The 12,717-nt window shown below is 38.4% G+C and overlaps 2 protein-coding genes across 2 annotated transcripts; one reads left to right on the top strand and one right to left on the bottom strand.

The window, feature by feature from the left end:
- Positions 1-227: 227 nt before the first annotated feature.
- LOC125472512 (coatomer subunit alpha-1-like) lies at positions 228-3,345 on the top strand. Its single transcript, XM_048574111.1, has one exon. The coding sequence runs from the start codon at positions 243-245 to the stop codon at positions 3,153-3,155; it is 2,913 nt and encodes a 970-aa protein (XP_048430068.1). The 5' UTR covers positions 228-242; the 3' UTR covers positions 3,156-3,345.
- A 3,904-nt stretch (positions 3,346-7,249) lies between these two features.
- On the bottom strand, positions 7,250-11,686 carry LOC125472513 (wall-associated receptor kinase 2-like). The gene is made up of 3 exons (XM_048574112.1): positions 10,659-11,686; positions 8,997-9,170; positions 7,250-8,545 (listed from the first exon to the last, which is right to left on the bottom strand). Exons 1-3 carry the CDS (start codon positions 11,569-11,571, stop codon positions 7,320-7,322), a joined length of 2,313 nt encoding a protein of 770 aa, XP_048430069.1. The 5' UTR covers positions 11,572-11,686; the 3' UTR covers positions 7,250-7,319.
- Positions 11,687-12,717: the final 1,031 nt, after the last annotated feature.

The raw sequence follows: 12,717 nt of genomic DNA, 5'->3' as shown, positions 1-12,717 counted from the left end.
CGCAATTGCTTTTGGAGATACAACAACAACAAAGCCTTATCCCGCTAGATGTACTATGTATTTCTTGTGAAATAGTATGCATATATAGATTCAGATAATTAAATACTTTTGCAGTGTGTTCACATTAGAAAGATGGAAATAGAGTTACGGAATCCTGTTTGGTTGAACTACCAAATGGTAACCTGTTAATCTTTCCGATTTCAGATACAAAGGCGTGGGAAGTGGACACTCTAAGGGGGCACATGAACAATGTATCCTGTGTTCTATTCCATTTAAGGCAGGATATTATTGTGTCCAATTCGGAGGATAGAAGTATCCGAGTCTGGGATGCAACAAAACGGACTGGTCTTCAGACATTTCGTAGGGAGCATGACAGATTCTGGATTCTTTCAGCACATCCTGAAATGAACCCCTTGGCCGCTGGCCATGATAGTGGCATGATTCTCTTCAAATTGGAGAGGGAGCGTCCTGCCTTTTCTGTTAGCGGTGATTCAATATACTATGTTAAAGATCATTTTCTCCGCTTCTATGAGTTCTCTACCCAGAGAGACACTCAGGTTATGCCTATTCGAAGGCCTGGTTCTTCCAACTTGAATCAAGGGGCAAAGACACTATCGTACAGCCCTACAGAAAATGCTGTTTTGATATGTTCAGATGTGGATGGGGGGTCTTATGAACTATACGTTATACCCAAAGATAGCTTTGGTCGGGGTGATACTGCGCAGGAGGCAAAAAGAGGAATTGGAGGCCCAGCTGTGTTCGTGGCTCGAAATAGGTTTGCAGTGCTTGAAAAGAGCTCCAACCAAGTTATAGTTAAAAATCTGAAAAATGAGATTGTCAAGAAGAGTGCCCTACCTATTGTTGCTGATGCAATATTTTATGCTGGAACTGGAAACTTGCTGTGCAGGGCAGAGGACAGAGTCATTATTTTTGACCTGCAGCAGAGAATTATTGTTGGGGAGCTTCAAACTCCTTTTGTAAGGTATATTGTTTGGTCAAATGACATGGAGAGCATTGCTTTACTGAGCAAACACTCAATTATGATAGCAAATAAGAAGCTAGTGCATCAGTGCACTCTCCATGAGACAATTCGTGTAAAGAGTGGAGCTTGGGATGACAATGGCGTCTTCATATATACAACCTTGAACCACATCAAATACTGCCTTCCTAATGGGGATAGTGGAATCATCAGGACCCTCGACGTTCCCGTATATATAACAAAAGTGTATGGAAACACCATACATTGCTTGGATCGAGATGGGAAGAACTGTGCCATTGTTGTTGATGCAACAGAATATGTTTTCAAGTTATCCTTACTGAAGAAGAGGTATGACCAGGTTATGAGCATGATAAGGAGTTCTGAGCTCTGTGGCCAGGCCATGATTGCATATCTACAGCAGAAGGGTTTCCCTGAGGTTGCCCTTCATTTTGTGAAGGATGAGAGGACTCGCTTCAACTTGGCACTAGGGAGCGGGAACATCCAGATTGCTGTTGCTTCTGCCAAGGAAATTGATGAGAAAGATCACTGGTATCGATTGGGAGTGGAGGCCCTTCGTCAGGGTAATGCAGGCATTGTAGAATATGCATATCAGAGGACAAAGAATTTTGAGAGGCTATCATTCTTATATCTTGTGACTGGAAACTTGGATAAATTGTCCAAAATGTTGAAAATTGCTGAAGTCAAGAATGATGTGATGGGCCAGTTCCACAATGCTTTATATTTGGGTGACATCAGAGAGCGTGTTAAGATCTTGGAGAATGCAGGTCACTTACCTCTTGCTTATAGCACAGCTGTAATTCATGGGCTCCATGATATTGCTGAACGTTTGGCGGCTGAACTGGGAGATAATGTTCCTGTTTTACCCAAGGTGAAATCTCCGTCTCTTTTGTTACCACCAACGCCAATCGTCTGCGGAGGAGATTGGCCCTTGTTGAGGGTCACGAGAGGAATATTTGAGGGTGGTCTTGATAATGTGGGCAAGAATGTTGAGGAAGATTATGAAGAGGCTGCAGATGCTGATTGGGGAGAGGAGTTGGATCTTGTTGACGTGGACAATATTCCAAATGGAGACATCAGTGCAGTGCTGGATGATGAGGAAGCACGCGAGGAAAATGAAGAGGGAGGATGGGATCTTGAAGATCTTGAACTTCCACCTGAGATTGATACTCCAAAAACTGCCAGCAATGCCCGTTCTTCTGTGTTTGTTGCCCCAACTCCGGGTATGCCTGTAAGCCAAATCTGGTCCCAGAAATCATCTCTTGCTGCTGAACATGCTGCCGCTGGGAATTTCGATATTGCAAAGCGTTTGTTGAGCAGGCAGCTGGGTGTACAGAACTTTGATCCCTTGAGACAATTATTTCTCGATTTACACATGGGCAGTCATACGTATCTACGTGCCTTCTCAGCAGCTCCTGTGCTCACGGTGGCCATTGAGAGGGGATGGAGTGAATCAGCTACACCTAATGTTAGGGGTCCTCCTGCTCTTGTATTTAAATTCTCAGAGCTAAAAGAGAAGCTTAAGGCGGGTTACAAGGCCACAACCCAAGGGAAGTTTGCTGATGCTTTACGTATTCTCCTTGGTATTCTGCATACTATTCCTCTGATCGCAGTTGATTCAAGGAGAGAGGTTGATGAAGTAAAAGAATTAATTATCGTTGTAAAGGAGTATGTTCTGGGTTTGAAGATGGAGATTAAGAGGAAGGAACTTAAAGGCGATCCGGTTCGCCAACAGGAGCTAGCGGCTTACTTCACCCACTGCAACCTTCAGATGCCTCACTTGAGACTTGCATTACTAAATGCCATGAGTGTTTGCTATAAGGCTGGTAATCTCAACACGGCAGCTAACTTTGCCAGGCGACTTTTGGAAACCAACCCCACCATTGAAAACCATGCCAAGACTGCAAGACAAATCCTGCAAGCTGCCGAAAAGAACATGACTGATGCAACCCAGCTAAACTATGATTTCAGAAACCCATTTGTGGTTTGTGGGGAAACATATGTGCCTATTTACCGTGGACAGAAGGATGTTTCATGCCCATACTGCAGTTCTCGGTTTGTTCCGGACCAGGAAGGGAAGCTCTGTACTGTTTGTGATCTTTCAGTGGTTGGATCAGATGCATCTGGTTTGCTCTGTTCTCCTACCCAGATAAGATGATCTCCTGCTGCTCAAGTGGGAGCAATTTTTCCAACCTTCAAATCCGACAACGGTTATGTTAGTTTTCTCATCTCCTTGAGCAGGGTTTCTATGTTAAAGAACGCAATTTGATTAGGTTGTGTGCTTCTCTTGTATTTCTATTTCAAATTTTATTTCAAGGTACGTGATTATGATTTCGCTGTAATGAACAGGTTGAGCGTTTTGGTCTAGGCGATTCTTGTGACTTTTGAAAATAAACAAATTAGATCGAGTTCGTAAATTACTTCCTTTTCCTGAGATTTGTTACTTTGAAATCTCATATATTGTAGACACCATTTTCGTGTTAAAACTCGTTTTAAAAATTCCATCCGAGAAATGTCAATCTGCCTGGATTTTGAATATGTTGTGTATGGAATGTATTTCATTTCTTGTGTGCCTGAGTAACTTTCTGCTAATTACATTCACATCTTGGTGTATGATTGGCATGGAGGTGGAGGAGTGCAAGTACGCCAGTGCTCCGGCAGTTTCTGCTGCGATCTTCGGTCGTAACTCCCTTGAAAGCGATGCTATGAAGATGATCAAGGAGTTCCCCTGGTGGTGAACTCATAAACTAGTAATGGCACCGGTGTCTCTAAACAGCAACCCAATAGCTTCACAACATTTGGGTTGAAGCTCCGATTTTCGACTTTTCTATGGCAACCACTGCATTAAGTTCTTCTGCTCTAATGGTAGTTGTCTCTGGCCTTCTCAAGTCCTTCTGCTGTAAAGATTGTTGTTGTCTTCATCGATCCCTCCTCGTTGACTTGCGAGTCGTTGTTGTAACAAGAAGCCACCATTTCCTTTGAAATACTTTGGTACCAGATAATTAAAAACACTTAAAAAGCCAAGGAAAAAAAATTTCACATAGAGCAGTTCCAGCCCAAGGCATTTGGACCGGCACCAAGTGAAAAAAATAGGCCGGGACTCTGTCCATCACCTCCAACCTGCAAAACAGGCTGGCACCCAACCCAAGTCAGGCAGCAGCCCAGCCCATTTCGGACAGACCCAGAAGCCGGTCCATTTCCCTGGCGTGTGCACAACACGCTCGACTAGGCGCGAGTAGCCGACGGCCCTTGTAGGACGTGGGGCCCGCTGCTCAGTCCACTTGCATATACCCGGCTGAGGGCTACGTGGCCCTTCTCAGAGTCGTTGGATTTCCAACGGCTAGTTTTTGTAGGTCGTTGGATTTCCAACGGTAAAAAAAATTTAAATTTGACTTTTAAATTGGACCGTCCAATCACAGATCAACGGTCCATGTTTTTTTCACCAAAAATTAAAAAAAAAAAAAAAAAGGCCCAACGGTCAGAAATTTGACCGTTGGCCACGTGGCAGCTGGTTGGCTGTTGGATTTGATTATTTTTCAAATCCAACGATCCAGATTAATTACAACATTAAAATTTATTAAAAATTAATTAAAAATTGTGAAATTTTTTAAAAAAATACAGAAAAATTTTAAAAAATTAATTTTTTTTCTTCTATAAATACCTAACCCTCATCTTCCACCTTACACCACATTTCAATATTTTCTACACTTTCTACATTTGAATATTTTGTACACTTTGAGAGAAAAAAATGACTTCGTGGAAGCTCAGTGAAGATGTTACGTTGTGTGAATGTTGGGTTCGCACTACTCATGACCCGATTATGGGTAATGAGATGGATAAGAGAGAAATGTGGAGTAAAATTACAAAATCGTCTTGCGATGTACATGGAAAAGATGCCAGATCTAGTCAAGGTCTTCAAGGTCGTTGGAAAAAACTCGACGCATCCTTTACTTGTTGGAAAAACGCCATCTCTCATGCTTCTGGTAATCTGCATAGTGGGACAAGTTTAGCGGATGAGGTAACAATATTTTTATTTATTTATATGCATTCCACCCACATCAATATTTTAATTTATTTAATTTCCTATGTAATTTTTATGTAATATGCATTCCACGCCCATCAATATTTTAATTTATTTATTTGTGTTACACCCACATCAATATTTTAATTTATTTAATTTCTTTTATGTAATTTCTATGTAATTTCTTATGTAATTTATATGCATTCCACGTCCATCAATATTTTAATTTATTTATTTGTGTTACACCTGTATTTTTTAATACTATCTTATCCCACATTTTTATAGACACTACAAGCACAAGCATTCTACAATGCAAAGAACCATAACAAATCATTCAACAAATGGGAATGTTGGCAAATTGTCAAAGATTGCCTTAGATACAAAATTGTGGCAACCGGTCCAGAAGTTGTCATGCACGGTATGGGTCTACACAGTTCGCCAGAAGCAGACACAGCCGAACAAGAAGCCAACACATTTGAAGACACAGAAGGGACGCCTGAACAAGTGCCAGAGACCCAACCGACTCGTCAGTCCCTTAGGCCTCAAGGTAAAAAGGCATCAAAGAAAAAAGGTAGTTCTTCCAAAAATGACTACACTAAATATATGGAGGAACTTACTCGTCAAGGTGAACTGAACATGGCATGGGAAAAGGCTAGAGATGAGGAAAAAGCTACTGCTATGGCAGCAATAATAGCAGCTACTGAGGCTCGTGATGCGGCGGCTGAGAGACAAAGAGAAATAGTTAATCGAGAGAACGAGATGATTAGAGAAGCACTTCATCAAGAGAATGAGATGCTTAGAGAAGAAAGGATGGCTCAAACAGATCGTGACACTATGAACAAGTCTCTAGTAGGACTGTCTCCGAATTCAAAATATTTTTGGACATCAGAAAAAAGAGATGTCGTGCGAAGGAGGCGTGCAAGAGATGCCGAAACAAGTCAAGGGGGTTCCAGCTACAGAAATCCTAGCAACCAAGATCCTAGCACCACATATCCTAACTCCACAGACTTTGTATAATTTCGCATTTATTTGTACTACTTTATTTAGTTTCTTATGTAATTTCTTATTTATTTTTAGAACTTTATTTAATTTGTTATGTAATTTCTTATTTACTTTTAGAACTTTATTTAATTTGTTATGTAATTTTTGTACTTTATTTAAATATAATAAGATTACATAAACTCACCAAATAAACATTTAAAAAAAAAAACACCAAATAAAATTACATAACCTCACCATTTAAACTTAAAAAAAAAACAAACACACTAAATAAGATTACTTAAAAAACAATACACTTTATTCTTCAACCACAAGCCTTATTTTAATTATCTTCGCCTTCGTGCAATCTCCACTGATGGTCAATCAAGTCATTCTGGCGGGTTATGTGCCAGTATGGCTCTTGCAATGAAGTGTACCGTTGAACGATCAATTCATTGTAACGTCCATCCCGTTCCAACGGCTCGTGTTGCACGGGATCTTCGGTCCGGTCATGAGCATAGTAGATTTGTGTTCTTGAGTTGTTCATCGGATCCGGCTCGTATTCATCGACGACATCATAATCATACTCGTCTTCAACAATCATGTTGTGGAGAATAATACACGTCATCATGATGGATCGAAGAGCCTCGACATCAAACATTCTAGCTGCAGCCCTGACAATGGCCCAACGAGCTTGCAGGATACACGTCATCATGATGGATCAAAAGGTCTATTACTGTTCACTGAAGTGGATAAATGGGCTGGGTGCTGTCGCAAAGTCTTAGGGGTGGAGTTGCTCTTATGCACCCAACTGTTATTGCCCTTACCTATTACTTCACCGACTTTAGTAGTTGATGTACGGGGATTTTTTTTTCTTCCTATAACTTTATTTTTTGAAATATTTCTCACTAACATATTAACAATTAATTATCATACACACTAATTAAGTACGTAATGCCATAAGCATGTAACTCGGGATCTTCCAAACTCATACTTATTTTGAAGAAGAAATTAGCTATAGTTTTTGGTGTTGGGCCACTTTTTACGTGCAAAGATTGAGATCTTCACCACCTAATTCTCTGATACATACCTAAATAAAAACTGTCAAAATGATGAATAATAATATTTTATTTTATACAAGCAATACTTTACTTTCAACTAAATCTAAATTATAGCAAAAGAAAAATTTAAACTCAAGGGTACAGAAGAAGCACATCGGCTCTAGCCAATGTGGCTACACTTATAGTCTGTGATGAAAAATAACACTATTTCACTATGGCTAGAATGGTAAACAATACTGAGTTGATTATATGAAGCGGTGAATTATCTTCCATCATCATATGGAATTAACAGCTGGATCTGCATGCTGTCATACCCAATAGTTGTACCAGTACTAGAACCACAATCAGCTCTAACATCCACAGGATAAGCATCTGAGTTACCTGGCCCAAGTAAGCACTCAGTCTCTTCTGAACAAATTTCAGCTTTTCCCCATGCATGCTTTTCTGTAATTCTCATTCCTTCCAGCTCCATGGCAACTTCTTTCATTGTTGGCCTGTCCTCCCCTTTTGACCTTACACATCTTTTTGCCAGATTGGCCACTGTTTTTAGTGTCTCGATGTTTCTCTCGTTGAGTATGTCATCATCGAGAATTTCATTCAGGCGATCCTCCTCCATTAAACAAACAAAGAACCTTGCTAGGCTTCTATCTGCCCCAGGCCTGTCAGAATCAAGTGCCGATTTACTAGTTAGTAGCTCCATAAGGACAACTCCAAAGCTATAGACGTCACTCTTATCTGTTAGTTGACTCGTGAGGAAGTATTCAGGGTCTAAGTATCCGACTGTTCCTTGCACTAAAGTTGAAAGTTGGGCTTGATCAAGAGGAATCAATCGTGAAGCTCCAAAGTCTGACACTTTTGCCGTGTAATTTTCATCTAACAGTATATTTGTCGCTTTCACATCTCGATGTATGATTTGCATCAGAGCCGAGGAGTGTAAGTATGCTAGTGCTCCAGCAGTTTCAGCTGCTATCTTGAGTCGTAATTCCAATGAAAATGATGATCCTTTCCTCTTTTTGCCATGTATGTGCTCAAAGAGAGTGCCGTGAGGGACAAACTCGTAAACTAGTAGAGGAACTTCTAACTCCAAACAACAACCCAATAACCTCACCACATTTCTATGGTTGATTTGAGAAAGAACAATCAACTCATTGACAAACTGCTCCTTCTGCGTTGGGACACAAATTTTAGACTTTTTTATGGCAACTACTTTATTGTTATCTGCTGCTAATATTCCTTTGTAAACTATTCCATAGCCTCCTTCACCAAGGATTCTACTTTCATGGTAATTGTTTGTTGCCTTCTCAAGTTCTTCTGCCCTGAAAATTTTTGTTGTCTCCACAGAGCCTCCTTGACTAGCGATTTTTTGTTGTAACAATAAGCCACCATTTTCTTTAAAGTATTTTTCTTTGAGTTTGAGGAACTTTCTTCTCTGCATTCCCCAATATATCCAAGAAGCACTTAGTAAAAGCAAGAAGCCTCCACTGGCACCTGCAAAGATGACTCTCCATATGTTATTGACACATATGTAAGTATTCTCTGGGCAAGACAGACTCTCCATATGTTATTGACAAGGTGTCAATGTTAATTTTGATATCATGTCAAAAAACAAAGTGTACATATTGATTTCAATTGGTGCATTATCGACAATATTGATTAAAAACCTGTCTTCCATAGAACACTTTTGATATAAGTATGTGTGAAAGTTTTGGATCTAAAAGTGGGTAAAGTAAATAAAATTTGAGTGCAATTGTTCAAAGATAAATAGTAAGTTTAGAATTTTAGACTAGGACTATATGATATGACATGTAAATAATAAATTAACAACCTAAAGTAAGAGATTTGCAGCTGAGTTAGTTAAGGACATTCATCTTTAAATCCAAAGGTGATGTAAAAACACGCGCCTAAAGAAAAAATTACAATAAAACTAACATATGCATACCTAGTGAAATAATAAGCAGGAGACTGAGCTTTGCTCGACCATTGTCCTTGATGCAACTTTTTTTATCCAGATCGACATATTTGTACCCTTTTGGACATAGACAAGAATGACCTCCCGCTGAATTTATGCAGGTTCCATTACCGCAGTAGTCTGGAGTCTTGCACTCATCAATATCTGAACAGAAAAAGAATGAATCAAATCCATGAACAATAGGTGAAAATTAAATTCCACTATTGAGACTTTTTGTAAATTAACAACTCGCTACTAAAAAAAATGCTAAAGGAAACAGTTCATGAACCCACAGATTTGATAATCCATGGCAAATTTAATAATTGGGTACAATTACTATTAGCTTGTGGGCATTATATCTCCACTGAGCAACAGCATCCGTGGGTAATTGGTGACTGCTTTGGCATCATCAGCTAAGCTTACATATTATTTTAATGATAAGGGTCATTTTGATTCTGATCTTTAGTCAACCTAATTGTTATATTGAAACCTTGTTTATTTAAATATTTTGATTGAGATTCCTAGCATCATTTAAGGGATTTAACACTTGCTTCTATGCATTCATTATCCCACAAATTATGAAATTTAAACAAATTCAAATCATATATTTTTGATATAATAATTACTTAAAAAGTAATATTGTTCTTCACATAGTTCTAACAAAAAAAAAAAAATTAATGGAGGTAATTCTTAGTATATTTTAATAAATAACTATTGATATATTTTAAAACATAAAATAAATACATGTAATTAGCATGAGTACATTCACCAAAAGAAATATGGGTCCATATTAAATTAAAAAATATGGTATATATTCAATTTAAAATCATGGGTATAAATTAAAACTAAAAAGAATATTGGTATAAATTTAAAAAGGGGTACAAATTAAAAATAAAAATGTATGAAAAATACTAAAAAGATATTTTGGAAATGGTTCACAAGTTTTTCATTTTTAAAATTGACATATGATGACATGTAAATAATTTAATATTCAAAAATTGACAGACAAAGTCAAATGATCTTGATCAGAAATGAAAAATAAAAGTTTCAATTAAAGAGAAAAAAATGAGAAATGAAATCCTAATTTATTCTTATTTTAATGTTTTAAAACCACCGTAACAGAAAATATTCTTTTATAGCTTATTACTGCATAGTGCAACTACCATGGGATGTATCAGTGGTTGGGAATGAATTTTAGACTTGTACTTAACACATCACGTCTTGAGTTCGATTCCCAGACACAATGATGGCTAGAAAGAGGTTAAAATACCTTTGCGAGTCTTTCTGCGTAGTGCATGCTTTTTCTATTACCATGAACAATTTTTCTGTACTAATATTATAGTCACCCCAACAAAAGTGGCAATTATTTGCTGACTAATGCTGTTTTTTTTTTTTTCCTACTAGTACTTGCAACATATAACAAGATATAAAGGGATCAAAAGTGTGCTGAATCCCTCAGCGCAACCCCAATGAGCCTAACGATAAAATCATATATGCAAAAAAGTCAAGCAAATTGAAAATTTATTTGTTTAACCATAATTAAAAAAGTAGACCTACATACATACTTACACATATACATACAATATGTTTTGATGAACGCAAAATGTTTTATGATAATAATCAAATGGTCAAATGCTGTCTAGATTTATTTACCTTGGCAACCACCTGGGAGGTATGGGTTCCCTTCGTAACCTGACTGGCACCGGCATATGTAGCCCCCTGAAGACCGATAATGGCAGTAGCTATTTGCCTTGCATGCAAAAGTGCGCTCGTTTTTAGCTGCAATTTTACATGACTCATTCCCAATTACCCAATCAATAATTGCCGGACGCTGGGTTGTATCGTTTAGTTCTCGAACACTCGTGCTGTTAAAGTTGAACTCGCCTTCTTGCACAAGGAACGCGTAGCTGCATCGGTGGGAGTCCCGCACATATATATAATTGTTAAAGCTTCCCAAGGTCACAGTCCGATTTTTCAGCCCACTGGGGATTTTAGTTTGGCAACATCCAACGCCAGAGCAAGTATCCCGCTGATCGATAGCGTTGCCAAGATTGTCACATTTGGACATACACCCAGTTGTGTACTCTTCTTCACCCCGGTAACCTATAAAAAACGCATATGTGTCGCATCCAACTGCAACGAACACGTTTTTGGTTTCGGAGATGGTGTAAGGAGGAGACACCCAGAGCTCGGGAATGTTTGATCTGGTCGAGTTGCCTTGAGCATCATAACAATCACTGCATGTGAACTGTAGTATTTGGAGCTCACCGTCATAAAGAGATATGTTGGTAATGGCGATATTGGTCGTCGACAAAAATGCTGTTGGCGGTTGAGTGGAATAGTTACAAGTGATGTTAAACTGGCTTCGGAGGTAGCAACCATCGCCTATGCCAAATGGGTATGGAATTCTGAGATTACCACAATGGTCAAGGCAGCGATTCAGTGCCAGCTGAGGCGGAAGGAGAGATTGAGCTGTTGTTAGAGTTGGAGTTCCTAGTAAAATTGTAACTACCACCACCATTACTAAAGAAAGATGCAAAATATGCATCCTTCTATGTAACGCCATATAATATTAACTAAAAAGGGTCGAGCAGATCCTAGCAATAGCAGAGAAAATCCAAGCAGGTGATGGATCCAAGAAACTAAGGAACTGCTAATTAAGAAGGTTGGCCTTCTGTAGGAATATATATATATATATATGGAAGGGATTAAAACGCGTGGTGGAATATTTTGGGTTGGGGGAAAATGTGTCCCTACTCTTAATTGTCTGTTATTGTTTTAGTCCACAATTAGGCTTTGTCCCATTTATTTCAAGGAAATGCACAAGAAAACATCCATCTGACTTAGTATTAGTCATTAGTCGATACGCGTTGCCTTGAGCATGGTTGGCCTTCTGTAGGAATTAATATAAATGTAAGGGATTAAAACGCATGGTGGTATATTTTGTGTTCCTCATCTTGGCTGATTAATTTGTCTGTTATTGTTTTAGTCCACCATTAGGCTATGTCCGGTTTATTTCCAGGACGAGCACAAGAAAATATCGATCTGACTTGGCACTGAGTTTTGACCAAATTAAAAAAAAAAAAGACTTAGTACCGAGTCATTAGTCAATAAGCGACGGGGGTGTGCAAAGTCAAGCCAAGTTTATTTAATTATTTAAAGCTAAGTCAAGAAAGATTACTTAATTACCTTAATCAACTTGGAATATACAAATAAATAAATAAATAAAGCGATGTGAATCTATGTATTTACACCTGAAGTGAATTTATTGATTATTTTCTATCTTTTTTCAGTTATGCTATTCTTACCAAGTTTTTATACCATATTTATATACCACCTCATGTGACATTTGATATGGACAGTCACATTATTTAAATTAATCATAATTCAATTTAAATTAAAAACCATTTAATAAATCAATAATTAAAATAAAAGCTAGAATTAAATGGTAATTGTGGCGTACGAGGAGTCTTCTCCTTCCTTCCCCATTCAATCATGCTTCTTCTCCCATTTCTTCTTCCGCCAGTTCTCTCCTTCCTTCCCCATTCAATCATGCTTCTTCTCCCATTTCTTCTTCCGCCAGTTCTTTCACGCCATATTTTTTCACTCCAATTTTTTTCACGTTAGTGTGGACTACCACAATCTCAACTAATTCTCATACAGCAAAGGTTCATCGACGCTCCCCTGTTTGGATTATTGGTAAGCATTTACC

This window comes from the organism of the source record quoted next, unplaced genomic scaffold (assembly GCF_019419815.1).
Source record: "Pyrus x bretschneideri cultivar Hongxiangsu unplaced genomic scaffold, Pyrus_bretschneideri_v1 Contig7, whole genome shotgun sequence".
NCBI lineage: Eukaryota > Viridiplantae > Streptophyta > Magnoliopsida > Rosales > Rosaceae > Pyrus > Pyrus x bretschneideri.
Note: the sequence above shows the minus strand (reverse complement) of the source record. Positions and strands in the feature narration are given on the sequence as shown.